The sequence below is a fragment of the Gamsiella multidivaricata genome (assembly GCF_025024155.1).
Source record: "Gamsiella multidivaricata strain RSA 2152 chromosome Unknown BC939scaffold_5, whole genome shotgun sequence".
NCBI classification, from domain to species: domain Eukaryota; kingdom Fungi; phylum Mortierellomycota; class Mortierellomycetes; order Mortierellales; family Mortierellaceae; genus Gamsiella; species Gamsiella multidivaricata.
In genome coordinates this window covers 21,283-48,691 of record NW_026251713.1, presented here as the reverse complement: position 1 = coordinate 48,691, position 27,409 = coordinate 21,283, and the positions used below count along the sequence as shown (strand labels likewise).

The window sequence follows — 27,409 nt, the reverse complement described above, 5'->3', positions numbered from 1 at the left end:
TTATAGAGCGACTCATTTTATACATGCATTCTGGTTCACGCTCGTGCTTCGCTCAAAATCTTTTTATGTGTGTTGAAAAACTACGTCAGATGTTCTACGGCATTCCTTCATGCGCCCAGCCGTTGGATGCGCTCCACCAGCTGGGTAATTCGTCCATCAATCAGCTCGATGTTCTTGTGAATAGAGGTCTCGTTCTCTGCCAGACTTTCCTGAAGCTGCGAGTATTAAACCAAAAAATAAGTCATGGTGAGAGCCAAGAAAAGCAGCTGAAAATACCAAGGGTTATCATGGATTCCTCATGATGGATAAGGGATGAATTCTCTTACCTTGGTAGAAACTGTGTCTAGTCCTTTCAGTTCCTCGGTAATCTTTGTCTGTTCGTCCGAGATCATTTTGATCGAGTCCGAAAAGATGGCGGCTTCGGCATGTAGACCCTTGAGTCCCTTTAGCCTCGTCACCAAGACCGGTGCCAAAGACACCAACGGATCAATCTTGTCAACCAACTCGAATAACGCGTTGATCTACAAAAAAAAAAAAAAAAAAAAAAATAATCCATAAGGACAATAGTTAGAAACGATAACTATCGCTTTCAGTAGAAAACTGGTTGTCACCATCATATACCTTGTTCTCAGCATCAGCGCTGATCCCGGTCGCAGCCGCATCCTTGGCCTGAAGTTCCTGGACGCGCTCCAGTTCCCCCATCACGCCCTTCAAGCGACGCGACAACTGTTCCAAATGACGTGGCTTAACAAGGATATTGACATTCTGCTCCAGCTTCTCGACAGTTCCCACCAGCGATGCCTATTGCACATTCAAATTCAAAACTTTGTTAAGCACTCTGACATCCACATTGCCTTTTCCTTTCCAAATATACAGATACTCTTCCTTTGATTCAAATCCTTACTCCAGACTGCATCGGGGTCGATCCAACCGCCTTCTCGAGATTAGCGAGACGTTCTGCGAGCTCCGCTGTCTTTGTGGCGGTGTGTAGCTTTGCATTGTCCGGGCTGTAGTACAGTTCGTATGTAACCGTCTAGCAGAAGCGAGAAAACAAAAAAAGTCTTGTTGGGCACTGCCATCTCGATACTCATTTGTACAAGGCAAAGGCACAAAAATCATAGCATAATAATTGCTTCGCTTTTCATACCTTGCCATCGCTACCAACTTCAGTTTGTGCCTTTGAGGCTGAAGCCCCCATCTCAACATCTGTTGCCGAAGCTGCGGAGTGCTTCATGGCCTGCAACTGCTGGAGCAGTCGTTTGCCTGTGTCCGTCTGCTTGATCAATCCTTCGTTTGAAAAGACGCCTGTTGCGGTCCCTTCTCCCAATGTCTGGCCAATCTCTGTCAGATCATGCTCCAATGACTTGACGTGAGCCAGCAGATCTTTGTGCGAAATCTCTCCTGCGACCAGCTCTTCGCCCTGCTATAAGAGTGGATCACATAAATATCATCGGGAGAAAAAAGACGACCATGGAGGGTATGCTGGTCAGTCAAGAGCGCATTCTGATTGTCTGACATGTGTCAATGTTATAATCGGCTCAAATCCGTTGTATTGCTCTGCTCAGTAAATATACCTTGCCATTCATCTCCGTTTCCTGGCCAAGTTCCTTGACCTCGTAGATAAGACGCCTCAACTTTTGGATAGGTGTCTCCTGAAGGATCATCTCCTTTGGCAAGATCTCATATTCCGAGCTATCCAAGTTGGGTCTCCTGACGAATGTGCGGTACATGGCCTTCTTGCGCTTGTTCAGTCTGTCCGAGAAATCTATGCCAGGACAATGTTCAGTTGCAGATGGCGTGTTAAAGTGCGACTTGCAAGGCATAGGGAAGCATGCTGCCAACAATTTTATCTCATGTGTCATGCGCGTGCATGTTGTTGTGTTGTTGGGGGATAGTGGGTCATCTCCCTTTTCCCCCAAATCCCTGGCGACATTTAATTGTTACATACCAGCAGAGGAGTTGTCAACGACACAATCCTTGAAACGGGCAGCAGCATCTTTGACCGAGACTGTTGACTTGTCAATGTTCTCTCTCTCCTCGTCGCTCTCAAAGTCCTAAAAGGAGACCCATTCGCATGGAGCCATAACGCCGTAAAAACAGTTGAACTTGAGCTCTGGGGACCAAAAGACGCCAATAGTTTGCTGTCCTGTCGAGTTGTTTACCTGGCTGTCCATGCCCTGAACTCCTGAACCACGCTCGGCGGTCTCGTCTGTAGTCTCGTAGACATCCGGTTGAGTATCCTAGATCACACGAGGATTAGTAACAGAGACGTTAGGTCCCTGGTAAGAAAGAATAAAGAGAACTTGGTTGTTTTGACGCGCCGTGATGCAGCAAGCAAAAGAAAACGCATGTCCCGTACGATGTCTGGCAGAGTAGAGTATTTGCTAGACATGGTGCCTTCGAGTCCTGTCCTGATGGCAGTGTTGTTGCGGGATGAAAGCGAGATGTAGAAAAGAAAGTTGTGTGATGAAGACAAGGATGAAAGATGCAGGATGAAAGAATACAGACCCCCTCTCCCCGCCCGACGTATGCCTGTGCCTGAATGTCCCACACTGTGGCAAGTCACTATACTCAAGGTCGTCGTCTTTCCCCTCTCTACCGATCGCTTTACCATCGACACAGCCATTTCGCACCATGGCCACCGCCGACTACCGTTTCCTTTTCGACAGCTCCTTCGCTCCGGACAAGGACCTACAAAGGCCACATGTCACTCTGACATTCGCCCAGAGTCTGGACGGCAAGATAGCAGGCCGCCAGGGCCGCCAGTTGATCCTCAGCGGACCAGAGTCCATGAAGGCGACTCATATGTAAGACTCTGGTTACGCGCACAACCTCCGGACCAAATGCCAGTGATAGGTTCCATGCAGACACATTAAACAGAGAGTCCGTTTATATTCAACGTCCTGGGATCTCAATGTTAGCCTGAGATCAAAGCACGACGCCATTTTAGTGGGCATTGGCACAGTCCTGAACGACGATCCTCGCTTGACAGGTAAATTAGCAGTATCCAAAGTAGCCATCCCTCTTATTGTGACCAGACCAGCCCTAATATCTCCTTTATCCATGTTAATACAAAGTGCGTTTGAACAGTGACGATCTCCAACCAGGATCCGACCCTGTTCAGCATCCCCAGCCGGTTATCCTGGATAGCACCTTCCGATTTCCCGTAACCGCGAAGTTGGTCCTGCCCACATCACCCAAGAAGCCCTGGATCTTCACAGGTCCAGCACACGACCATCAAAGGAGATCTGAGCTTGAAGCATTGGGCGCAAGAGTTTTTGTCCTTGGGGTGGATTCTGACGGTAAAGACATCGGCCCCATGGTTTCATGACCAAGAAAACAATTGTTTCTGAAGCATTAATGATTGCTGCCATTGCGTTTGGCCATCTCTCCTTTTCATACACACGCTCTCAGGACGCCTGTCGATACCTGATCTTCTTTCGAAGTTGCGCCAACAGTCAATCCGATCCTTGATGGTTGAAGGAGGTGCAGGAATCATTTCGTCGTTCCTCAGATCGGGCTTGGTCGACTCGTTTTTGTTGACCATCGCGCCGGTTTATGTTGGTCATGAAGGTGTCAGCGCAGTGCAGGATGCGGAGGTAATTATACTTCGCCTCTCGTTGCTCACGCTATGACCAGACGAGGTGTACTAATGCAGAGGTTGTCCACGTCTTCGACTCCCTAGGCCGCTGCAAAATTCGACAAGATCTCATATCATACACTAGGACGAGATGTTATGATGGTAGCAAGACCACAAAGAGACTAAAGAGCGGCAAAAAAAAAAAAAAACGGTTTCTTTCATGTGCCGTGTATATTACATGTTGTTATATTACAGAAATCTCAATCGCTCTGTGTGCCAGTCTACATGCTAGGCGCCATCATTTCGGCCACTGAGATGTGATCTCCAGCTCGATATTGTTATCGGTATCTAATTTAGTTGGCAGGAGCAGGTCCCTTGACAATGTTGGCGACGACACCGCCACTAGTAGCAGTAGCTAGACACTGGTTCACGACCTCCAGCAAATGTGAGTTCTCCAGCGCAGCCGCCACACGCTCCTTGTCGTTAAGTTGCTTGTTGACAGCATGTTCGCTCTGGTGTGTCCCCTTCCTGACTGAGATATCGACCTGGAAAAAGAAAGTACGAGGAGTATGTGGGTCAATATGGACCAATCAGGAAGTACTGCCAGCATATATACCCGCATGACTGAGAACACTGAGAATCGATTTTTTTTTTTTTTTGGTCCACATCTATCTTTTCGATATGATGTAAACTGTACCTTGAAACGCGAGGGCAGGCATCTAAGCAATCGGACACGGATGCAGAGGCCGATCAGGGTTGCCATTGAGCAATGGGGGATCGTTGGTGTGAACTCGACCAGGATAGTGTTGTTCTCATCCGAGACCTGGATATGATCTCGCTGAGTCACATTGAGCTGCTCCAAGGAGAGCGGGTGCTCTGGGTCAGAGATAGAGCGGATGAGATCTAAGACGAGTGGATGGGAAGAAGAAGCAGGCAAAGTGAAAGCGTAGAAGGTCAGTTTGGGATTCTCTGTCAACATCCGGATCGGCTGCATGGCTTCTCGAGTGGAATCAGTTGTCATGCTGCGGAGAAGGAGCATTACCAAAGATCTCCTGAGCGTCGATCGGATCAGGAGTGTCCTCGTCCTCATCGTCCTCGCGCCATTCTCTGGTTGACTTTCCAGCCGAGGCCTCGTAGATAATGGGATTCTGGTTGATGAGAGTAGTCATTGTTGGCAGTGATGTGTGCTGAAGAGGGTGTGAGGGAAGGAAAGAAGAAACGAGATAAGAGAAACAAGGTGATCTGATGATTTTACTACGACAACTCAAATCAGTATCTCACTTGAGGGCTCCAAAGAGACTTTGCCCTGCATTCGGTCCTGGGACACTACCGATGTTATCTTCTCGCCCTCGTGTTCATCCTCTGCATCGATGTCCGTGCCCAGGTCCAGCAACATCGTCTCGCTCTCCAGCTCATCCCAACCATGCCACAGCAATGAGAGCTCATGCCGCTTGGACGCAAGGAGTATCGCTGGCAGCAATGTACATGGTACAAGGTATAATAGTGCTGGCTGGCCTTTCCCGCTCCACATCATTGCCACAAAAGTCACCTCGAGACCCAATGCATATCCCAAAACGGCCGTCAGATGATAGCCCCAACGACGACTCCACCAGCTTTTCCTGCTGATGTATAGCGGCGAAGGCATCGGCTTTGGTATCGACAAGAGATCTGTCCGCCCAGTCATAGAGGTAGCTAGCCCAACCAAGCACTGATCTTCTTCTAATCTGGCATCGCACTCCTTCAAGAAAGTGATCAAGATCCCTGGCAAGACCACATCGCCGAATCCAAGCATGGCTTCCCCTCCATTTGGCGAGAAACTGGGGATGCGGAAGAGCATGGGTATAGTTTCCTTAACGGTCATGGCAGCTCCTGTAGCTGCTGCCTCCATGATTGACTCTCCAGATTTAGTCAAATACGGCGTCACGAAGACGAAGAAGACGTCGTAGACAAACGCCGTCAAGAGCAGGAGTGTTGGCGAGGACATGGACGGAGCCTTCAGCACTTTCAGCATCAAGGTGATCGTGAACCCTGGTAGTTGCAGAACGCAAACACGTTAGAGATCAACTTTCTTGCATCCGATACATGTACGCTTCACCCAAGTCTTACCGCCTAAAATGTCCTGAAAGATCCATGAGTATCTGCCGCACATTACAAGAGGCAATTGAAGGATAGATCATGTCAGGATATGTATTCCATTGTCTTTACGGTCTTGCTCCTGCCCATGCACTTTTCTTTTTCTCCAGATTGCTTACCTAGAGTTCCTGTGCCAGAACCACGACACTACCAGGAGTCCAGCGACAGCCATGTGGTGCCATTGATGGCCCCTTCCTAATCCAAGTCGCTTCATGATGTTGGGCATGCACTGCTGGATGCTGACAAAAGATCCCAGGCCGAATGTCAGAAGACTCATGTACACTATTGTCGGTCAAAGATGGCCGCAGCGTTAATACTGCCGTGGTTGGGCGGAAGTGCAAAGTTTTAATAAAGCAAACGCACCATACCTAGAACATTGGACCACATCCACATAGCCAAGAGTCCTATGCTTGCCAGGAACCCAAAGCCGACCGCATGGGTCTTGGTAAGGGCAACGGCCTCTCCGCTCTCTTCCTTTTGGCGCTGTTCCTGCCGTGCCTGAACTGTGGTATCAGCTGCTGCCAAGGTGGACAATACCAGGACTGTGATAGCGAGGATCGCAAGAGGAAGCAAGGGTGCCGACATTAGATGCGGCAGGAACACTGCCATAGCTTGCACTACGCTCATCTGAGGAATGTGAATGTAGCAAAGGAAATGGTAAAGGAGAAAGGATGATTACTTTTATTTTATTTATTTTATTTTGGAAAAATAGACCAGCTCTATGAGTTTGAACGGCGAAGCACTGTGCGGTGCCTGTTGGTTCAAATTGAGACCGGAATCGTTAAAACACTCAACGCTGCCAATGTCTTATAGTTTTCAAAAATAAAGCTAGAATACAGCCTTCGCCTCTGCGTTACAGTCGAGGGCGAAGTGAAAAAGAGCGATGGACTATTACTGTTTTTCATGAAGAATGGGGCTTTCCGAAAATTGAAGCGGAGGAAGCGAGGGCCCAGGGCCGTTCTGATGAAAGTCGGTCCTGTATCTCTCTGCATGCTCCATCTGGCTGCGCTCGCGCGGGTCTACGAACCCAAGACGATAGTTGCGTGCGGGAGCGCCTTGATATGTGGATGTGTCGTACATTCCATACTGGGGTTGGCCGTATCCGTTGTATCCTGATGGTGGGCTCGAAGCCGATTCGTAGACTGGGAGCGTTGGTGGGTTCATTTCCTGAATGTCGTTATGGTGAAGAGTGTTGGCCGTGTACCCACCGTTCCCAACGCTACTGCTGGCCGCATCTTGATAAAGTTGCTGAGAGGGCGATCTTTCAGGTGAATAGGAGGCCATATTCTGCTGATACAGTCGTTGTTGTTCGAGCTCGAGTTGGCGTTGCTGTTCCTGAATGCGGCTCACTTGCTCTTCATGAGAGGGCTTTAGTGGTGTAATGTGTTGATCGGATGCACTGTGTTCCTGAGGACTTGACTGCCCAATGTCGGATGTGTAATCAAGTCCTTCGTTATGGCCACTCGAGTATCCGTCGTTGGCGGCATAGGTGTGAGTCATAGGCGGAGTCTTGCTGATGTAGGCAGCAGCAGCAGCAGCGAGGGCCAACTCATCCTGAGAGGGTGCGATGTGGGATCGGACCGGCGCATTGACCGGCTGCGGTTGCCAATTGGTAACCTCGGCTTTGACCTTATTGACGGCTGCAGCTGTATAGTCGGCTCCATTGTAAATCCTCATCCTGTCGGCAACTTGAGTCTCAGTGTCGATGACGAAGGTGATGGCTCGTCCATATCCTGCAATGAGCGCCATTTTTTCCGCATACTCGAGCATAGCATCGAATTTGGCGTCAAAGGCTTCCTTGATGGTCACCCGCTTGAACTGCATCAGCTCCAGTTCTTGACTTAGTAGCTCCGCTGTTACTCTTTCGAGTGCAACCTGCAGTTCCATCATCTTGATTGGGTTCTCTTTGCTGGATTTTTGAAGTTTTGCGATCTGCGTGGTAAGATCATGCTTCTTTTTTCGGTTCTACGACGAGAAAGAGATACAGTCGTTAGGAAAGGATTACAAATGTAAAGGGGTGGCCACGCCAATCCGCCATGGGGGTCACAGGAACAGCCCAGGGCTGTATGTACCACAGACAAAAGAGTCAAAAAGAGTACGTACGTCTTCTAGAGTCATTTCCTGTGTCTTCAAGGTTTTGATGGACTTGCGATAAGATGTGTGCCGCAATGAGAAGGCTTGTTGAATGAGTCCCACTTCCTATGACCAGCAACAAAAAAAAAGATCCCCCGGTACCGAACAATGCGGCCAACATTAGAGTTATGAATAAAGGTGGGTACCCAAACGGAATATGGGTTACAGTGTTGCCTCGTACCTCCATCAGCTGGGACATGCGTTGGCAGACATCTGCCAGGTCGTCGCCCTCGGTCGCACCCCATGCCGCAATCAGCTTTGCGTCTGCAGAGATTTCCTTGTCCAGAGTCTTGAGCGAGGAGTCAATGTTCTTCATTTCAGCGAGCCATTTGTTCATAGTCTTGTAGTTGTTGCTAGAAGGCGAAGGGCGGTGTTTGATTAGGAGCTTGAGCTGCATTCTATCCTCTATATTTTTTATTATTGATGATAAGCGCAGTGAAGGAGGGTATCAGTTGGACAACACCTACCCGAGAGGATTGATGTTGTTGAGACCTCTGCGGAGGTCGTGTCCTATGCCCTGCATGGCGGCACTGGTTGATCTCGAGACAAGCAAAAGGCGATACGTGGTGGGAAAAGAGGCGGTCTTTGTGGACAGTGGATAGAGGATAGGAAGAGTGATTGAGTCGAGTTGGAAGGAAAGGCTGTGTGGATGAGGAATGAACGAATGAATGAATGAACGAATGAACGAATGAAAAAGAATGAGCGAATGAATGAAGAAGAGGAAAGGAGTAAAGTCATTCCCCTCTTTCTTCGCGCGCTTTTCTCCCTTTGAAAGTAAAAATAGGAGAAATAAGGCTTGACGCCATGGCGGTCATCCCAAAGGCCGAAAGCGCAAAAAGAAGAGACCAAAGGCCAATGACGATGACGGAGCAGTGCGCCGACTCAGCCAATCAGCTGAGGAGTGGATCCTCAGACCACCACAGCCACTGCAGCATAGCCCATGCACCCGCCAGAGCGCCGTGACATCGGCACCGTCCCTGCGTGCAGACTTCCACCCGCCCGCACCGTACCTGTCTGCAGCACACCCACTATCTACACACGCCCCACGGAGATGCTCTTTTTCTTTGCGTACCTATCCCCCCGTTGACCCCCTTCTCCCTTCCCTGTGCGCGCTCTTGTTCTGTGGTCTGTTCACCCCCGTGGGCTCAGTTCGCATTTTTTGTGAGTTGTGGAGAACCGAGACCGAGGACGCTTCTTTTCTCTCCTTCTTTCCTTTCCTTTTTCCTTCTCTACTATCCTCTCCACCTTTCATCCGTACCAATGTCGAACAAGCCCTCCCCAAAGGCTATCGCCAAGCTCAATGCCACCACTCTCTTTCCCGAGATCCGAAAAGGTGTGGTGCAGATACTTGTAGCTCAACCCAATTTTCCTTCATTAGCCCCACATCCTTTATTCACACGGACCATCGAGAACTGTTCCCATAGAGATTGTTGCGAGCCCTTCCATGTTTGCCATCCGTGGATTCTTCATTTTTAACATCACCAAGAGAGGCATTCCTATGACCGAGTGGTAGGTGAACGCCTCTATACTTGCCAAAATAGTTCCTTTATCGTTCAATAACAACCTTTGTATCCAACGACTACAGGTACCTTCTCTTCCAAGGATTTGACGCTCCAGCGATTGTTTCCCAGAAGAGACCAGAGATTCCCAAGGCGAAGCGCGACCAGGATCCCATTCCGGTTGCTATTCTGCAAATCGACGACGCAGACCTACTGAATTTCATGAGCGGTGGCCTGACCGTAAGATAACTCTGCCTTTCTTTTTCTGCAACCTTTCAGCGCACTTTCAGAATTACAGCGCCCTCCTTTTTTGATATCATTTTATTAGGGTCCTCGAGGAATTGTGAGCGGGAAAATCAAGATTGCAGGCGCCATTGAACTCGCAGAACAGCTGGAGGAGATTTTCAGGAAGGCCAAGGGCCCCGAGAAGACGCTTGCGTATCTGGAGCAGAAGCGAGGACGCTCCGAAAGGGCCAGGGCTCGTCTGTGAGCGATGTTTTTCTCAAAGTAAATAGAACGATGGTTCAGATGAGTGTGGAGTACACACGAGTAAAGTGAATGGTGTCAAAGCACAGTGGTCCAATTATTTGTACTCATGCAGTGACTGCAGGGGTGCACCTTGTGGTGTACGCCAGAACGCGTATATACGGGGACGAAGAGCCAAAGTCTGGAATGGGATGGGGACGGAAGACATACCTAGGGTCGTATTTAGAAACTATTAAAACGAGACAAGTGCTATAACGCGAACAAAGAGATGTCGGGATTGAGAGCATTGCAATTATGTTCCAAACAGATGCATGCAGCACGCGTTGATCTCGACACGTCGCAACCTGAAAAAGTGCGGTGTGGTACCCGCCTCGTTTTACTGCGAGGTAGACTACCAATATTCCCACAGATCTCCTCTGGGATCCACAGCCTTGCGATAAAACGTCGTGGATGAGGGCCAGACGCCATGACGCCATGAATAATGGTCAAATTAAAATTAGGTTTGGCATGCGCAGTATATCTGTTTTCTGGCTCAGGACTCTCTCTCGAACAGGGGGGGGGGGGTGCCTCGAACAGGTCTTAGCCCACCCTGATAACCATCTCAAGAGATAGGCTACTTGTAACACAGGTGCTAATCGGTATAGGTATGTATAGGTATACCACTGCCCGTTATTATGATTATCGTTATTGCATTGCTTCTGTGGGAGAGATGAAAGGAAAGGGGGCAGGGGAAAGGGGAAAGGGGCAGGGGATGGGGTTCAGCCAGTCCGATGTATTTTTGGCGCCGACTTTTGTCCTCGTCTTGCCGCCTTTTATAAAACACGTTTTTATTTTTCACAATCATTCTCTCCACCTCTCCATCCCACTCCACCTCTCCATCCATTCGTCCCATAAGCACTCTCCCCCTCGTCTTCGCCTTCCTTTCCTCGCCCGTGCTTGCCTCCTTCCTTACCCAACCTCCTCTACCCCTCTTTCGCTCCTACAGCCATGTCTTCCGCTGTGGCCGAAGCTGCGTGCTCACACATCATCCAGGCGCTGCAGAGCCACCTCTCCTTCCTCCACGACCAGGGTGTCATCGCCGACGACTCCCTGAAGATGTAAGTCAAGCCCCTCAGTTGATTTCTTCCATGCTCCTTCTCGCTCTATTAGCTCGTTATCGATTCAGATGCAAGTGTTCTCACTTTCCTCCTGTTCTCTTTTTTTTTTTTTATTAGTGTCTTGGCCGAGATATGTAAACTTGACCTTCAAGCCATATCCGCTCCTTGGAGCAATGCCTCGCTGCATAACCAGACCCATCAGGAACCACACCTGAGCAAGCAATCGCCCGATAGCGACCTGCAAATGCTTGTCCTGCCTTCCAGAAAATCCACTATCATTGTCAACTCTGTAGAGTCGACGTCGCTCGCTTCCGACAGCCCCGCTCACAATACCTACCCCTACTCTCACCAGCACCACCAAGTAGACGATGCCACAAGCGAGAGCGGCGATGAGGTCGACCACGAGTCCGATCGCCAGGAACAGGAACGCTTGCTGAGGCAGGAGCAGCTGTTGGTGCATACCCAAGCTGACCACCTGAGCAGCGACTTGACCACGGGCGAGCTCGACAACCTTGTGGCCACAAGCGCAACGGACGACCAAGATCAGGACGATAGCGAAGTTGCAGTGCTGGAGGAAGCTGATGGCGACGAGGACGAACAGGAGGCCATCCAAGTTGTCCGCGACCGAGAGCTCTCAGCATCGCCCAGCCCTCCCTCTACAAAGCCCGAGCTGCCGCCTCTGCTCTTCTCCAACCACTCCAATGCCAATGTTTTATCCCCAAAGCCGACTGAAGCTCTCTATGAGGAAGTTCGTACACAAACCTCCAGTGCGGCTGCTACTGCTACTGTTGCCGCAGCCGCAGCCGTGCCTCATTCGCACCATATCTCGCAAGGTTCTGTGGACTCTTCGCTTGCCCAACCAACAGCCCGCTTCGATTCCCCTTCTGCCGCCGCACTTGTGCACGCTAGTCAGGATAAACAGGATGAGCGCGCGGGAAGCATCCATGGTTCTGTGCCCCCAGCCTCAGCTAATTTAGAGCAATATGAGCACGGAAACGCCACGGCCCAGTCCTCCAAACATGAGCATCCTCTAGCAGCCAGCAGCCCCCTGTCGGCGCAGCCCACGATCTACAACCCAGTATCCTCTCCGCCTGTAGTCTACCAGCCCCCATTGATCACCCCTCAACAGCATCAGCAACACCAGCAACACCAACAGCACGAGCAATCACGTCATGTCTATCAGCCCAATCTTCCCTCGCCTAGTGAAGATGCCACCATGTCTATTTCCGATATCTTGAATGAGATGGAAGGCAGCCAGCCAACTGCGCATGGCAAGCCGCCATCATCGTCTCACAATATCCATGATGTGTCTGCCAGCACCGCAGTGTCGATCGATGCAAAGGATTTGATGGCATCTGTGGAATCTGGAAAGCACAATGGTCAGCGTGGACCGACCCCACCGCCCAAGGATGAGTCCAATGCGCCAGTGACCTACCAGCCCCCGCCGTCCGTCCAAGCGCTGCCCCAGACAAATACGGAGCCGACCTCTTCAACCGGCCCATCAGCCTTCCCGGATCAAATTATACCGCAGCCTCTGGCAATGCCGGTTCAGGCTTACCAACTATACCAGCCAAAGCCTTACCAGCCAAAGCCTTACCAGCCGAAGCCGAAGTCCTCTGTCAAAATTAATGCTCAAGGCCAGCAATCGCAGACTCAAACTCAGGGACAGGACCTGGCAGGACAGAACACAACACTTCAACCTCAACCCGAGACTCAGTATCAGGCACAGGCACAGGCACAGGCACAGGCACAGGCACAGGCACAGGCACAGGCACAGGCACAGGCACAGGCACAGAACCAGACGATCCCACAACCTCAAATTCAGTCGCAGGCACCGGTACAGTTCCCCACGCAAGTTCAGCCTCCAGGCTCGCAGCCAACTTCGTCACAGCCTTTCCAATACCAGGAGCAGCCATTGCAACAGCAGGCTGTTCAACAGGAACAGCAGCCTGTTCAACAGCAACAGCAGCCTGTTCAACAGCAACAGCAGCCTGTTCAACAGCAACAGCAGCCTGTTCAACAGCAGCAACAGCCTGTTCAACAGCAACAGCAGCCTCTTCAACAACAACAGCAGCCTCTCCAACAGCAACAGCAGCCTCTCCAACAGCAACAGCAACCCCTTCAACAGCAACAGCAACCCCTTCAACAGCAACAGCAGCCTCTTCAACAGCAACAGCAGCAGCAAAGCCTTCAGCAGCAGCAGTATCATATGCAACAACAGTATCAGGCGCATCAGCAACAACAGCAGCAACAGCAGCAAATGTATTACCAGCAGCAGCAGCAGCAACAGCAGCCTCTGCCGCATCAGCCAATTCGTACTGGATCCGATCTGAATAACCCAATCCATGCTGGTGGACCTTCTTCGGCCAACTCATCGGCGAGTGAGTCGTCTTCCAAGCCTGCGGGCAAGGGCTGGATGAGTGCAATTCGTAGCACTCTTCTTCATAAGGATCCAAAGAGGGACTCCAAGGACGGCAAGGGTCATCATAGCACATATCCGGAAAGCCCGTCTCATCCAGCCTCCACAGGCGCTTTCCCACCATCTCAGACGCAGCACGGATCACAGCAGGCACAGTTCGGGCCGTCCCATAGCCATTATGGGGCACCTTCATCCCAATATGGACCACCTCAGCCGCATCTCGTTCAAGGACAAGCCCCAGTGTCAGCGCCATATGGTGCAGGCCAACCTGTTAGCGCTATCTCTGGTGCACCCTTGAGCGCGGCGCTGACAGCCGGACCTGCGCTTGGTTCAGCGGCACCTGTTCAAGCACCCATTCATGGCCGCAATGAGTCGTTCCAAAGCGACTCGAACGCAGCATCAGCTACACCTCAACTTCAGCAGCAACATTATCAGCTCCAACAGCCCATTCAGCAACAACAGCAGGGTCAACAACATCCTTATCAGATGCAACAGCAGCAGTCTTATCAGGGTCAGCAGCAGCAGCCAGTAGCCTCCCAGCCTTCTGGACAACAGCAGCAACAGTATCATCACCAGCTGCAGCCTGCGGTTTCATTGCAAACCACTCCTGCGATGGGTGTAGAGGGCAATCAGGCTGAGCCTTTGGCAACGCATACTGATCAGAATAAGAGTATGGACCGCCCTTCCAATATGTCCAATTCTTCCTTCAATAGCACGTTAAGTCCAGAGACTCATGAGGCCGCTTCTGCAGCTTCCGCAGCTTCTGCAGCTGCCGCTGCAATCCAGGCTGCTCGTCTCACGACGTCCTCTTCCCCCGGTCCAAGTCAGAGCGTCCATCCGGAAGGCGCTATCACTGGTCCCTATCAGACACCGATCCAACCGCAGCCGCAGCCCTCGGTACAACAGCAGGAGCAGTCGCATCCAGTGCCTGCCTCGCCCACTTCTGATACCGGTAGTCGCGTATCTATCACCTCTGAGGTCCGCAATATTCAGGTGATTGCGCGCGCTCAAGCATTGTTTGATTTTGCGGGCGAGGACGAAGGCGACTTGCCCTTCAAGGTCGGCGACATCATCAACGTCATCGAGTTCTGTAAGTGTCTGTCATGTTATATTTGGTAACCATGGAGAGTGGATGCGGTGAACACGACAATTTGATATCTTGCTGGCTGCTAATACGGACACTTTATTTGACGCTGAGATAGTGAATGCGGATTGGTGGCGCGGTATCCTCAAAAAGGATGTCGGTATCTTCCCAACCGCCTATGTTCAGGAGTTGTAAGTGCTGCCAAGTCTTGTTGTCTGTGAAGACATTGCACACGTTCAAGGAGGAGAAGGGTGAGCAGCGTTGTGTTAACAGCTATCGGACCTCTTGCTTACTGTCGATCTAATGCAAATCTAGAAAACCCCCTGCGAATGGCCAGTACCCGACCATCTCGGTCTCTGTTCGGCAATCGATTATTGGTTCCTCACCAACGGGTAGTGTCCAGCAGCAAAAGGAGCAAGGATTAGGATCTCTCGCCAATCCATTGCAGGCCCAGCCCTCGTTCCGTGCCAACTATCAGCCATCGCTCGGAGGCGCTAGCGCCACCCTTCCAGACGATGCTTCGGTTTCCTCCCCACCCATCACGCCTCCAATCGCAGGCCCCAATAATACCGGCAATGGTTCCTTCCAGCCTATGGCCGTGGCTCTGAACAATTCCATGGCCAACGAGGGTGCTCCCACGTCTGAAGGTGCTCCAGGGTTGGCTTCATTCCCGGCGCCGCCCCAGCCTCCAACGGCATCACAGTCGGCCGCGTCTGTGTTCACTTACTTCCCTGGGTCTGGAAACCAGGCACCTATCTCACCGCCCCCGAGCATGAGGAATTTGAATATGCGACCTCCATATTCGCAGGGACAACAGGGATCATTCCAGGGCCAGCCGGCTCCTGGTCAAGCATCGCCTGCGGCGATGGCTTCCTCCTACGCACAAGGTCAGATGCAACAGCAGCCAATGTCGCCAATCTCTCCTCAGCAGCCCGGATTGATTCAGCAGCTGCCTATGCAATACCAACAGCAACAGCAGCAGCCATACCAGCAGCAACAGCCATTTCAACAGCAATTCCAACAGCAGCAGTACCAGCAGCAGCCAGGCTCCAGTTATGGATCCCAGAGTCCTTACCAGCAGCAGCAGCAGCAGCAGCCCTACTCTGGTCCGGGCGCAGCGCTAGGAGCCGTGGGAGCCAACTCGCAACTGACGACAAAGCAAATGGCGGCGGCTGTCAAGTCCAAGAAGAAGTTCGGTTCCAAATGGTAATTCAATGACGCAGGAGGAGGAAAAAAAGAAAAAGTAAAAAAAAAAGGGCCGCATAGCCTTAATCAGAGCGGTTGTAGTCAAAAAAACCCCATAAACCTATAAAAAAATAAATAAAATGCGATAAATGACAAAGGCACTCGGCACGCGTTTTCCTACTTTTCCTTCGCTCGTTCCTTGACTTCCTTTCTCTTTTCTTCCTTGTATCCCTCCACCCCTCCACCTTCTATCTTTGTTCATAATCGCATACATTCCCATTCCACTCTACACCTTTCCTACCCCTCCAAGTAAATCTGCACACAGCTGGATCAACAATGGCCTCAAAACGTAAACGCAACTCGGCCGCCTCTACAGCCGATCCCGCTGCCACACTCTCCTTCACACATTCAGCAGAAAACACGCCACCGACCACGAAGGAGCCCCGTGTCTCACAGACCAGTTCAGCCGTCAGTAGCCAAGGCGAACATGACGACGAGCAGGACAAGGATGAGGAAGGCGGTGATATCAGTGACTCTCAAGATATTCCCCGTCGCGACAGCAGCAGCAGCGACAGCAGTGCCAGCGCAACACCCATGTACAGTTATCCGATCAACCCGCCTCCGGTGGGTCGACCTGTGAGGATCTACTGTGATGGAATTTATGATCTGTTTCATTTCGGACATGCCAAGGCACTGGAGCAGGCCAAGAAGGCGTTTCCAGATGTCTATCTGATGGTTGGAGGTAAGGATTGCGCCTAATGTTCAAGAACGGAGGGGGAGGGGGTGGTAGTGGAGGGGGCGATGGGGAAATTGTCATGCTGAAGTCATTGTTTTTTGTTCTCCAAGTTCTTGGTTCGGCTACGTGGGTTACGAGTCATCATCGACGCGAGGTTTGGGTTTTTTTTTTTAATTCTACGGAAGGATGTATTAAATGAGCTATGCTTATCTGTTTAGGGGACACACATGGGTCAATCTTTGAATTCCCCCCTTTACAATAACAATGGATGTCTAAACTTGCACTAACCGCCTTCTCCTTGTATCCTCTATGGCTGATTCCAATAGTCTGTGATGATATTCAGACCCACCGTCGCAAGGGCAAGACGGTGATGACGGATAAGGAGCGCTACGAAAGTCTTCGCCACTGCAAGTGGGTTGATGAGGTGATCGAAGCTGCGCCCTGGATTGTGGATCAGGCCTTCCTGGACGAGCACAAGGTAGGCTATGACGCTGTGCCTTCTTTTTCTTTTTTTTTTTCTGCTAAAAAAAAAAAAAAAGGGTCTGGGCTGCACCATTTTCTTTGCAGGAACGTGGTGGCGGTTCGATTATCTAGAGGAAATGCGCGCGAAACAATGACGACGCTGTCTGTTCATTTGGATCCTTGGGATTACAGATTTTATTTGCACCATCTATTTTATCATTGAACAAACAGGCTGACCATGCACATTATTCTGTTTACGACCTTAGATCGATTATGTAGCACACGATGACATTCCATACAAATCTCTCGACAGCGACGATGTCTATGCGTTTGTCAAGAAGAGTGGCCATTTCCTTCCGACGCAGCGTACAGAAGGCGTGTCGACTTCAGATTTGATTACACGCATTGTCAAGGACTATGACCAATACCTGCGACGTAACCTCGAGCGTGGTGTCCCAGCTAAAGAACTGGGCATTGGATTCTTCAAGGTAAACGACGCGCGCTGGCATGGAATTGAGAGAAACTGTACGATTCTCATCACTAATCTCTTTGATTCCTTCGCTACCCCCACTGCCCTTAAATAGGAGCAAGAGGTCAAGCTGAAGAAATCGGCACAGGACCTCCGAAGCTCGATCCGTCAGAACTGGACTGGCACCAAGGACGATCTCAAGAGTGAAATTGCGGTTCTCCGAAGCGATCTACGACAGATCATGAACATCTGGGAGGACAAGTCGCACGATTTCGTCCGGGACACCTTTGGGGTTGATTCCGTGGTCAACAAGATCTTTAGCAGCAGACGTCGCAGGAACGGGGCGTCCTCAAGATTGGTCACAGACACTGGCGGTGATAGTCCCAATACAGACGAAGGATTGTCATCGAGAACTGATTCGCGGGATGTTTCTGATTCGGAGGAAGGATATGGCCGACAGGGATCGCTTTGGAAGCAGCAAAATGCAAGTCGTTCACAGAGTGAAGGGCTGGATCTTTCAGAAGACAAGAGTCCTCTGCCAGCCTTGTGAAAGTAACAACAGTAGTTTGCAGCAGTCGAGCAGCTTCTGAAGACGGAGAGGGTTATTGTTTTCTGGAGCAATTCAAGAATTAGTTGTTGGATAATAAAAAAAAAAAAAAAAAAGACTTTGGTGCCAACCGCAGATGTCTTTCTTCCGTGGCTAGTTTTTCTTTGGTACTTTGGATTTATATTGCAAGACGTGCTTGCGCTTTTCTTTGCTACATAGTAATTTACATCCTTTACAGCTTAGCCTTCTTGCCGCTCTCGGGCTCCATGATGGAGCGAATGTCGAGTTCCTGCTGGCAAATGTCTGGGTATCCAGCAGCCAATCCAGGCTGCAACCAGTTACCACCATCAACAACCAGGACTTGACCAGTGACATATGAACCGGCCTCGGAGGCTAGGTACAGGGTTGCGTGTTCAATATCGCGGACCTCGCCCATTCGACCGATGGGCACGCGGACAGCCTCTGCATCCGGTGCCAACTTTGACATGCCGACAGTGTTGGCAATCGGGCCAGGAGCAATGCAGTTGGAGCGGATTCCAAGGGGACCCCATTCATTGGCCCAAACGAGTGACAGAGCATCCACACCGGCCTTGGCGGCAGAGGCATGGGACTGGAAAACCTGGCCATTGTAGTGCAAAGTCGCGGAGACGTTGATGATGTTTCCTTTGGAGGCCTTCAAGTACGGGAAGCAGCATTTAGTGGTGTTGAAGGTTCCGATGAGATCGATCTCAATGACGGAACGGAAGGCGTTGAAGGAGAGGTGCTGTGAGAGCGAGAGGAAGTTGCCAGCAGCACCGTTCACCAGAATATCAAGGCGGCCGTAGTGGGCAATGTGCTTTTCAACTGCAGCCTGGACCTGCTTGGGGTCACGGACATCGGCAGCGACTGCAAAGAACTCGCCGCCAGTCGAGGCGCGCATTTCTTTGGCGGCGGCCTCGAGCTTTGAGAGGCTATCGAGGATAATTGTTGAAAACAATAGAAAAGGCAACAGGGAGTGTTAGAGATCATCTTTTTTCAGCCAAGGGGATGTAGAACGCGTTTTCGTCGGATCTATCTGTGTGTTCCAAGACGCGTATTCATTGTCGTGTTCATTTTCTTTCAATCGCCAGTGATCATTCGGGTCCACTTCGGCTGGACGACCCCTACAGAAAATAAAATTTCAATTGGTCGATCGGTTCCCCGCAAAATGCTGCAAAGTCTCGGTTCCTTTCATTGCGTCCTGTTGTCCTTGCGTGAGGGAAATCTGACATGGGTTGGGGATGCGGTTGCAGGATCGCTTACGTTCTGCTGACAATGGTCACTTTGGCACCATGGCGGGCTAATGCCTCGGCCATGCCCTTGCAGATACCCGATCCACCACCTAATATGCCAATAATGAATCAGACGGTGAGTTGGGATAGTGGATTGGTAATAATGCAGAAGTGGAGGCACAATTGACGAAAAGGACAAAAGGTCAAACAAGGGAAACAATGACTGATTCGAAGACCGTTTCTTACCGGTGACAAAGGCAACCTTGCCCTTGAGGATATCCTCCTTGAAGATAGAGTTGGTTGGAACGACTGGGTTGGACATTGATGAGCTGCGGTTGTTTTTATTGAATGAGTAACGGAAATGAAGGGCGGGAAAGGAACCGAAGGGACAGAGAAGTCAGTATGGAGAGAGGAGCAAGAGAGGAGTGGAGAAGAAAAGGAAGAAGACCGACGGAGGGGTGGAATATATAGCGAGGAATGAGGAGCTCTGCAGGCGACAGCAGGATTGCAGGATTGCAGGATCGCAGCGGGAGGCTGGCCAATTAAGGTCTCCGTCACATGAAATGATGATCGAGGCAAGGAGAAATTTTTGCCGAGACGACTTTGTTCCTCCACACGGGAGCGCGGCTGGCGGCTTAAGCGCTTTCCTGCTGGGCATCACTGGATAATCTTTCGCCGAGCAACCACCCGGTATGGGCCCCAGACGCAACCCCACGCGCCAGTAAGTACATACATCCACAGCCGAACTTGACAAGGACATTGGCGAGTGCTGAAGTTGACCGAGCCGCATCGTGTTCGTTCGGCTGACAAGAAAACACTATATAGCACACGGTCATTGATCTTCAAACTCCATTGACCGTTGAATATACGGTTCCACTGCTTTATTTTAAATTGATCTTTTTGGCGAGATGGATTTTCGAGTCGATGATCCGTCCTGTCTTGTGTTCACTTGTCCCTAATCCTGTTGCGGGTAGCTTTTCTTTTTTCCCTTTTTTTTTTTTTTTTTTTTTTTTTTTTTTTTTTTTCATCTTGCTGCCGATCCATTACTTTGTCATGACATTGTCGTATTGAACGCCGTTGACAGTGCCTCCCCGAATACTCTTGTAGACATTGTTTTCAAAGTTGCGGCGGTTGTTTCGCAAGTCCTCTGCTGCCTCCTTGTTGAGCGGATCGTCGGCGTTGGGTTCCAAGAGCAGGTATTGGAGTCCAACCATGACTGAGTTTAGCGTCAACACGGGCTTCCAGTCCTCACGCAGAATGTTTAAACAGATCTTGCCGTCAGCCTGGATATTGGGATGGTAGATCTAATCATACAAATTGGTGGCAAAAATAAAAATAAAATGTTACTCAGTCAAATGCCATTGGATCATATTGAAAGTGCTGAATATGCCAAAGGAAGTGGCAATGGGTGTGTACCTTTTGCAAACACTTGACACTTGGTGCATCGTGGGGGTAGTTTCCATTCACAGCAAACGAGAACTTGAAGGTGCCGCCAGCGTAGAAGCCTATGCGGAGAGGAGGTCAAACGCTTTTTAGTTAGGATCAGAGGTAAAAAAAAAAAAAAAAAAAAAAAAGGAAGCCCTTGCTAAGTATATTTTCTCTCAAATATAAGTAGGGTCCAGAATCCAGCTCCTTCATGGTCCTTTGACCACTTTGATAGCATTCTTGTGTGTATATGATTGACGTGGACGCATTACTCGTCTTCTACCACCAGCATACTGCCGCTCGAATACTGAGGGCTAATGCAGGGAAGTCTTGTCTTTTTTTCTCATCCGCAGTGGAAGAGTCTTCTTTCTCATCCGCAGTAATGTTTCCCGAGTATGTCCACATAAAAGGCATGGGATTGATGCAGTCTTCATGGTTGAATCGCCTTTGCTTCCATGTCCTGTACCAAGTGTTCTCACCTTCATCAGGGGAAATCTCGAGCTCAAAATTGAGCAAATCCTCAGGAACTGGAAAAGTCATCTTCATAGTCTTTGGCAGGTCAAGTTCACTTAAATCTAGGGATGCAACACACAAATGAGCAAGCAGTAGGGTCGTGTGAGCATGAGTGTGCTGTAGTGCAAGCGCAGGCAAAGTAGTCAATAAAGAACAGCATTCCAACCTTTCTGGACTCGAATCTGGCCAGCACTGACTTTGGACTTCTTCTTGTCCATAGAAAGATTGTCTTTCTTCATGGTCCAGATTTTAATCATTGTGAGAGGCGTATACTGGGTGAGTAGGTTGGATGAATAGGTTGGGTGTAAAGAGTGATGATGTGTTGGCGTGGCCTGCGAGGTTGGTCAAGGAATAAAAAAGATGTTCTGCGGCATTCCTCAGCACCGGCCAATGTTAAAAAAGAGGACTCGCACGTCACACCACCTCAGTTAGCTAGTGTTCCAGTATGAAATGAATGAATGCATCGATGATTTATTATACAAAAAGTCAAGAAAGTGAGGGAGCGTGGGTGTGTGTCGCAAGCGTCCTGTCGCCGGTTTTTAGCGTCCCTTGAGGTTGCCAGCCTTCTTCTTCAGTCGCTTCAACTTATTAGCGGACATCTTGGCCGCCAAGCTTGCGATCCTCTCCTTTTCTTCCTGAATCTTTTTCCTTTCCTCGGTGATCTCTCTCTTGCGCTAAATGTGGAACACAGAATGGAAATCATATCGGTCAGTATCAATGTCCGTATGTGCCACAATCGACTTCAATGACATTGGGGACCGGATCAAAATGCTGATACTGCGACGTTCAAACATGACGCTCCCTATATCGACTTTTTATGATCCATGTAGTTGATAGCTCCTTTAAACTTACGCGCTTGTCGTCAATCTTTTCCTGTGTCATTGCTTTGGCCATGTCGCGGGCGATGTTGAGCTGCTTGGTCTTGGCCATACGTTCAGCATATGTCTGCTTTAAGGCCTTGGGCATCTGCGAACGGCGTGTTGCAGTCTTTGACATCTTCCAATCCTTTCCTGAAATGCGACGCCCCTGTTCCTGAGGCTCTGGATTCTTAGCGGCCATCTTTGGTATGTATGGAATGGGATGAACTGAGGACAAGTGGCGGTCAAAAGTTGGTGCAGTTGGAGAGAGTATATGTGTACACAAGGCCCAAAAAAAAAAAAAAAAAAAAAAAAAAGAAAGGCAGAAAGATAAACAATCCACCCACGTCACATGATGCTGTGATGTGCGAGAAGGGGTGGGTGCCAGCTGCACTGCAATCCTCCCCCTCTCTGGCTTGGTTCTCCTACCTTCGCCGTCGTTGTTGTCTGTGTCTTTTTGCTACAAGAGTGCAGGGTGAGTGAGCGCGTGGGTGAGCTGCGGAGGATGTTTTTACTTCTCATTGTTGTATCGCGTGTGAAGCCTACTGTGCAAAACCTAATAGTTCGCCCGACTATTGCCACCCTTGGCGGATATGTCATATTTCATATTCGATTGATTTTCGTACCATGACCACTTGGTACTTCCCTCGTTCTATCGGCGGAGCAACCGACGCAGCCTACTCCCTCTCCCGCCTTCTAACTCGCTGTTCATCCTGCATCCACTTCGACTCGATCTAATAGCGTATTGACGGGTACTCCTAGTCTTGTCTTCGACCGCACACGTGAACACATCGCTTTCTCGTCCATTTCGAGCCAAAGGACACGTACTATCTCATTCGTCTTCCCTCCAGCCCTGTTCCCTTTTGTTTAATCTCTGAATCCTTCGACCTCAGGGATCCAACACCGCCACCGCCGTCTAGCCTGCTGTGCGTCTGGACATCATGGATCCGCTTGTGAAGATGCGCGTCAAGGTCTACAAGCTGAGCACAGGCAACCAATGGATCGATCAAGGCACTGGTCGCTGCTCATGCGAGTTCAACATGGTAAGGAGCCTGAGGAGCATTCCATCACATAGGAGGGCTGTTTATTGCACGACTACATCGGCCACTTCTGGGACCATCGTACGGCACAGCATCAGGGTGGCAGGATCTCATTCGACTGCTTCAGCAACGCTTTGTTTGGGTTTTCGTTACAACGTCCCAGGAGACAACTCGGTAGTCAGAACGGCAAACCATAACAAATACTTGGCGGCGGACTGCATGCGCAATCGTACGATTGTATTTGCAACGATCGGCAGCTGTAACCTCTGTGGAATCTAATAATTTTGAATACGCACGCGATCCCAGTGCTTGCACGAAGAAGGCGCGTCGTCCATGGTCGAGTTGCCATGAGGATCAATGGTCAGTGATATCCGATGGGAATCTAACACACGCCTCCATGGACGTATCTTTTCATCTAGGATAAATCCGAAGGAACCCTGATCGTGCACTCCGAGGACGAGGAGGACAAGATTTTGCTGAGATCTCGGATAAGGGTTGGGGAAGAATTGTATCAAAGGCAGCAAGGTAACACCTATCATGAACATGAGTGCATTGAGATCTTCTGCAGTCAGTGCATGTCTGACACGAACTTGTTGGCCTTCCATAGAAACTTTGATTGTGTGGACCGAGGACGATGGCGAGGATCTTGCGCTGAGTTTTCAGGAGGCAGAAGGATGCGGAGAGATATGGTAATTGTTGCTGCATCTCTAAGAAAGGAAAAAAAAAAAAGTCAGAGACAAAGGTAAAGGAAAACACTAAAGTGCTAAAGTTCTAAAGTGCTAATCGACCACGAAATTTAACTTTTTTTAGGGATAATATTAACGACGTCCAGCAGCATTATGGTACAGAAAGTTGACATGTTTAAGAAAGGGTTCGCCAGGCTGTACAGGAGTGTTAGTATGGTCAGTGGTGCTTATATTTTCATATTTATCTGAATTGTAGGCGAGGATCTCTTTTCGGATCCATCAGATGCTAATGGTGCAGGGAGTGGCGAATTTATCAGTCTTCCGGACCCGGATATCTCCAATCTTGCAGAAATCGAACATATGATCAAGGAGGCTCAGAATGGATTGAACGAAAAGGAAAAGTTGGCTGGCTTCATCATTATCGATGTATGTATTAACTCTGCAAATCGTCAAAACTATGCTCAAAGATGTGATTTGAAAATGAGGGGGCTCAAGTTATGAACCACGCGAATTGACATCGAAATTGTGTTTCTCTTTTTTGCCTTTAGAATTACATCGACAAGCTGTTCCCGATCCTGGAGACATGCGAGGACTTGGAAAGTCGTTCCGATTTGCACCTGTTGCACGGCATTATGCTTGGAATCAGTAAGTGACATATTGGAGCTCCTCCTTGATGGTTGGTGGAATCAAGCGTGCGATGGAAGCAAGCTATTGACCATATTCTGTTTTTCTAAATACTACAAAATAGTTATGTTAAATGATATCGCCATCATCCAGTACATTCTCAAGGACGAAATTATTGTCAGCTGTCTAGGAATGTTGGAATGTAAGGCTCTTGTGATCTTCTATCATAGACAACTTCGGGATAATTACTATGGATCAGAGCATTAACAATACTTTCAAATTACTGGCATCATGTTTAGATGATCCGGAGTTTGGTGACCAAAAGGAGAGTTATCGGGACTTTCTTCTGAAGCGATCAAAATATAAGCAGATCGTACCGATTAACGATCCGGAGGTGGAGCAAAAAATCCACCAGGCCTATCGGTTGCATTTTCTCAGGGATACAGTGCTGGCGCGTGTCGTAGATGACAGTTTGTCCTCAATCCTGGGCTCGCTCATCTTCTTTCACAACATCGACATCGTAAACTATATCCACCAGGATCGGGCATTTTTAAAGGAGTTGTTCGGTATTCTGGAGAACGAGGCAGAACCCTTGGAGCGGAAACGGGACGTAATTCTATTCGTACAGCAGTTTTGCTCCATTGCGAAGACGACACAACTGCCTACGCGGGTAGGCCTTTACCGGTATAAACTTGTTATCAGACATATCACATTCTACGCCGACGCTAAATCCATGGATACCAACTGATACGAATGCTTTTCAATCTGACTTTCATTGACACAGGACCCTGAGTCAGAATGGGCTGTTCAACGTCTTCGAGACAGCGTTGTCGGATACAAGTCCTAGGATCAAGGTGGCAGGAACAGAAATACTTTTGTCCGCAATGGAGCACGACCCGAATTTGATAAGATCGCACATCGTGAAGCAAGCGAACGAGAAAGCTCCGAAGCAGCTCATGGACATCATTCTAGATCAGTTTTTGGCCGAGGAGGACATGGGCATCAAGTTGCAGTACGCTGAAGTCATCCGAGTCTTGTTGGATACCAATACAAATCAGGGCGACAGTATGATGCACGCTGCACTCGAAGCAATGCCAAATTTAGACCCGGATGCAGACAAATTCTTGGACCTATTTTATGGCCCCTATGTCGGGAAGTTTGTCTCACCGCTCCTTGGGCTCTCTGAAGGTAACGGAGGTGGCACGCGTTTTGTCTAGAACTCTTGCAAGCGTACGCGTTTTTACTGCTCTTTGTGCATCATGTAATTAACAACTCATACTCCGCTCCTCAATTAGATACGACAACGTTGACCCGCCCCATGGCGACTCTATGCGAAAATATTTGCCTTATCCTTTCTTTCATGGTCCGCAACCATTCTGTGCGGAGCAAGTACTTTGTTCTTTCGAGTGGTGTCTCTGGCAAAATTTGCCTGCTGTTAAAGAATCGCGACCAACACCTTCGATTATGTATGTCTTGCGCTAAGTGCCTTTACGCAACTCTGGATGGTACCGCTGGATGCTTCTTCGTCACGTACTAAATGCTTTTTGGTGGCTCATATCTATAGCTGCGCTAAGGTTCTTTAGGACTTGTATTGGATCAAACGACGAATATTACCATCGATTCGTAATCAAGCATAACATAATGCAGCATATCGTGGACGCCTTACTTTCAACACACAACAAGAATAATCTGTTGAACTCGGCCTGTATCGAATTTTTTGATTTTATCCGTAACGTAAGTCGAGTGGATTTTTTATGCTTTATCTTCCTGTAATATCGCACTCTATGTCGGCATGGCATTTTGGGTCAGTACCGAACTCACTCTTCCCTTGCATACTGTCGTCAACAGGAAAACATCAAGTCCTTGATATCACATATCGTACCCTTATACGGTGACAAGCTCAAGAATATTGAGTACGTTAACACGTTCCAGGCACTGATCCGGCGGTATGAACAGCAGCAGGATACGTCCGTGGCGGATGCAGAGGCAGCAGAGGCAGCCGCAAGCGAAACGAGTTCGGCAAAGCGAGGACCTGCGCAAAAGGCATGGTCATCCTCAACGGTGGATGACGACGAGGAGGCGTACTTTAATAATTCCGACGACGAGGACGAGGTCCCGGATGAAGGCAAGCAAGAGGATGATCCGCCGACGTCAGATCTTAGAAGACGTGTTAGGGGCGATTCGGACGAGGATTCAGATCATGATGAGCATGGAAAGACGCTGTCGACAGATATGGATAAAGATACGGAGCCCGTCCTCGCATCCCAGACGACTCCACCGCCGCCACCCTCGCTTTTGCGAAGGAAACTGGTGGATTATGAAGATGATGATGACGATGAAGAAGATGGCGGTGCATTTAATCGGCGCACGAAATCCTCGCTGCCACCACCGGACAAAAAGGTCAAGCTGGATGCTGAGGCTGAAGAAAGCGAAGCACATCGGGACCATGTTATGGAAGAATCTGTGGACTCTCATGGAACAACAGCGTCTCCAACAAATGATGGCTCGAGCCCACCGATCAAGTTCAGACTGAACAGTCTCCGAAACGGGCGCTCACCCTCGCCCTTGTCGCCTAATGCGCGGTCCAGATCGGTTTCACCTTTATCGAATACGTTACCACCTGTCGCCATGCGAACCGGTATTACGTTTGTGAAGGCAGGATCCACAGATAGCGACAGCGGTCACTCGGGCGAGGGCGAGTCTAAAGCTGGATCGCCCGCGAACGAGAATGCTGTGTCTGAGGCTGCTATCCACTTGAGGAGCGATTTGGCAAGAGACTTTAAGCGGACCGAGGACGAAGATGAAGTTCTCAGGCGACGAGTGGACGCGCCTGCTGCGAGCATTGCTTCCGAGGCATCAGATGCAGCTTTCCAGGAGGTTGGCGATAGCACAAAACCGTCGACGATGGATATCCCTGAGCAGGTATTGACAGAGACTAAGCCCTTGGATACTGCAACCGCGGAATCTGCCAACCATGCGATATAACTGAACTGGCCATAAGACACAGAAATACCATCTCGTGAGAATTCACTTCGTGTTTTCTCTTTTCCTTTTTTTTTTCTTTTTTTCTTTTCTTCTTATTATCCTTCACATGCATCCGTTACACATTCTTCCGCTCCTTTGAACAAAACCACAAAAAAAACCTCCCCTCCTCCTCCCACAATTAGGTTGAGCAGACAGTAAC

The 27,409-nt window shown here is 49.6% G+C and overlaps 14 protein-coding genes across 14 annotated transcripts; 6 read left to right on the top strand and 8 right to left on the bottom strand.

The window, feature by feature from the left end:
• Window position 1: 1 nt before the first annotated feature.
• On the bottom strand, window positions 2-1,806 carry BC939DRAFT_219773 (Dynamitin-domain-containing protein). Its single transcript, XM_051550774.1, has 6 exons — window positions 1,575-1,806; window positions 1,148-1,423; window positions 905-1,033; window positions 622-801; window positions 327-521; window positions 2-215 (listed from the first exon to the last, which is right to left on the bottom strand). The coding sequence occupies exons 1-6, from the start codon at window positions 1,728-1,730 to the stop codon at window positions 108-110; spliced, it is 1,044 nt and encodes a 347-aa protein (XP_051416585.1). The 5' UTR covers window positions 1,731-1,806; the 3' UTR covers window positions 2-107.
• A 168-nt stretch (window positions 1,807-1,974) lies between these two features.
• BC939DRAFT_219762 (uncharacterized protein) lies at window positions 1,975-2,722 on the bottom strand. Its single transcript, XM_051550773.1, has 2 exons — window positions 2,360-2,722; window positions 1,975-2,240 (listed from the first exon to the last, which is right to left on the bottom strand). Exons 1-2 carry the CDS (start codon window positions 2,624-2,626, stop codon window positions 2,055-2,057), a joined length of 453 nt encoding a protein of 150 aa, XP_051416584.1. The 5' UTR covers window positions 2,627-2,722; the 3' UTR covers window positions 1,975-2,054.
• On the top strand, window positions 2,526-3,887 carry BC939DRAFT_219640 (dihydrofolate reductase-like domain-containing protein). The gene is made up of 5 exons (XM_051550771.1): window positions 2,526-2,807; window positions 2,922-2,992; window positions 3,078-3,302; window positions 3,415-3,599; window positions 3,686-3,887. Exons 1-5 carry the CDS (start codon window positions 2,635-2,637, stop codon window positions 3,764-3,766), a joined length of 735 nt encoding a protein of 244 aa, XP_051416583.1. The 5' UTR covers window positions 2,526-2,634; the 3' UTR covers window positions 3,767-3,887.
• Window positions 3,888-3,972: 85 nt separating this feature from the next.
• BC939DRAFT_377361 (uncharacterized protein) lies at window positions 3,973-4,740 on the bottom strand (the record flags this gene model as incomplete). The annotated part of the gene is made up of 3 exons (XM_051551702.1): window positions 3,973-4,125; window positions 4,278-4,483; window positions 4,623-4,740. Coding segments are annotated over 3 exons (477 nt in total), but the record flags the coding sequence as incomplete, so codon positions are not given.
• Window positions 4,741-4,844: 104 nt separating this feature from the next.
• BC939DRAFT_499052 (signal peptide peptidase-domain-containing protein) lies at window positions 4,845-6,322 on the bottom strand (the record flags this gene model as incomplete). The annotated part of the gene is made up of 4 exons (XM_051559897.1): window positions 4,845-5,608; window positions 5,687-5,718; window positions 5,833-5,995; window positions 6,082-6,322. The coding sequence occupies 4 exons, from the start codon at window positions 6,320-6,322 to the stop codon at window positions 4,845-4,847; spliced, it is 1,200 nt and encodes a 399-aa protein (XP_051416581.1).
• Window positions 6,323-6,382: 60 nt separating this feature from the next.
• On the bottom strand, window positions 6,383-8,565 carry BC939DRAFT_437591 (Eisosome component PIL1-domain-containing protein). Its single transcript, XM_051553721.1, has 4 exons — window positions 8,314-8,565; window positions 8,028-8,199; window positions 7,817-7,912; window positions 6,383-7,678 (listed from the first exon to the last, which is right to left on the bottom strand). The coding sequence occupies exons 1-4, from the start codon at window positions 8,367-8,369 to the stop codon at window positions 6,605-6,607; spliced, it is 1,398 nt and encodes a 465-aa protein (XP_051416580.1). The 5' UTR covers window positions 8,370-8,565; the 3' UTR covers window positions 6,383-6,604.
• Window positions 8,566-9,034: 469 nt separating this feature from the next.
• BC939DRAFT_437587 (uncharacterized protein) lies at window positions 9,035-10,098 on the top strand. Its single transcript, XM_051553720.1, has 3 exons — window positions 9,035-9,355; window positions 9,432-9,585; window positions 9,674-10,098. Exons 1-3 carry the CDS (start codon window positions 9,291-9,293, stop codon window positions 9,833-9,835), a joined length of 381 nt encoding a protein of 126 aa, XP_051416579.1. The 5' UTR covers window positions 9,035-9,290; the 3' UTR covers window positions 9,836-10,098.
• On the top strand, window positions 10,099-10,428 carry BC939DRAFT_437583 (uncharacterized protein; the record flags this gene model as incomplete). Its single annotated transcript, XM_051553719.1, has 1 exon — window positions 10,099-10,428. A coding segment is annotated over one exon (187 nt), but the record flags the coding sequence as incomplete, so codon positions are not given.
• Window positions 10,429-10,672: 244 nt separating this feature from the next.
• Window positions 10,673-14,925, top strand: BC939DRAFT_219571 (uncharacterized protein). The gene is made up of 4 exons (XM_051550770.1): window positions 10,673-10,928; window positions 11,046-14,437; window positions 14,546-14,622; window positions 14,747-14,925. Exons 1-4 carry the CDS (start codon window positions 10,819-10,821, stop codon window positions 14,825-14,827), a joined length of 3,660 nt encoding a protein of 1,219 aa, XP_051416577.1. The 5' UTR covers window positions 10,673-10,818; the 3' UTR covers window positions 14,828-14,925.
• An 864-nt stretch (window positions 14,926-15,789) lies between these two features.
• On the top strand, window positions 15,790-17,923 carry BC939DRAFT_437579 (uncharacterized protein). The gene is made up of 4 exons (XM_051553718.1): window positions 15,790-16,358; window positions 16,679-16,830; window positions 17,081-17,302; window positions 17,399-17,923. Exons 1-4 carry the CDS (start codon window positions 15,953-15,955, stop codon window positions 17,831-17,833), a joined length of 1,215 nt encoding a protein of 404 aa, XP_051416576.1. The 5' UTR covers window positions 15,790-15,952; the 3' UTR covers window positions 17,834-17,923.
• A 139-nt stretch (window positions 17,924-18,062) lies between these two features.
• On the bottom strand, window positions 18,063-19,402 carry BC939DRAFT_392147 (uncharacterized protein; the record flags this gene model as incomplete). The annotated part of the gene is made up of 3 exons (XM_051552013.1): window positions 18,063-18,780; window positions 19,112-19,190; window positions 19,327-19,402. The coding sequence occupies 3 exons, from the start codon at window positions 19,400-19,402 to the stop codon at window positions 18,063-18,065; spliced, it is 873 nt and encodes a 290-aa protein (XP_051416575.1).
• Window positions 19,403-20,082: 680 nt separating this feature from the next.
• BC939DRAFT_437574 (putative ubiquitin-conjugating enzyme E2) lies at window positions 20,083-21,473 on the bottom strand. Its single transcript, XM_051553717.1, has 4 exons — window positions 21,185-21,473; window positions 20,985-21,080; window positions 20,497-20,585; window positions 20,083-20,384 (listed from the first exon to the last, which is right to left on the bottom strand). Exons 1-4 carry the CDS (start codon window positions 21,273-21,275, stop codon window positions 20,124-20,126), a joined length of 537 nt encoding a protein of 178 aa, XP_051416574.1. The 5' UTR covers window positions 21,276-21,473; the 3' UTR covers window positions 20,083-20,123.
• On the bottom strand, window positions 21,474-22,154 carry BC939DRAFT_437572 (uncharacterized protein). The gene is made up of 2 exons (XM_051553716.1): window positions 21,871-22,154; window positions 21,474-21,692 (listed from the first exon to the last, which is right to left on the bottom strand). Exons 1-2 carry the CDS (start codon window positions 22,075-22,077, stop codon window positions 21,558-21,560), a joined length of 342 nt encoding a protein of 113 aa, XP_051416573.1. The 5' UTR covers window positions 22,078-22,154; the 3' UTR covers window positions 21,474-21,557.
• A 311-nt stretch (window positions 22,155-22,465) lies between these two features.
• On the top strand, window positions 22,466-27,369 carry BC939DRAFT_437569 (component of IIS longevity pathway SMK-1-domain-containing protein). The gene is made up of 12 exons (XM_051553715.1): window positions 22,466-22,918; window positions 23,335-23,440; window positions 23,523-23,604; window positions 23,726-23,757; window positions 23,858-24,027; window positions 24,150-24,246; window positions 24,350-24,427; window positions 24,525-24,909; window positions 25,010-25,413; window positions 25,521-25,691; window positions 25,790-25,959; window positions 26,074-27,369. The coding sequence occupies exons 1-12, from the start codon at window positions 22,817-22,819 to the stop codon at window positions 27,208-27,210; spliced, it is 2,934 nt and encodes a 977-aa protein (XP_051416572.1). The 5' UTR covers window positions 22,466-22,816; the 3' UTR covers window positions 27,211-27,369.
• Window positions 27,370-27,409: the final 40 nt, after the last annotated feature.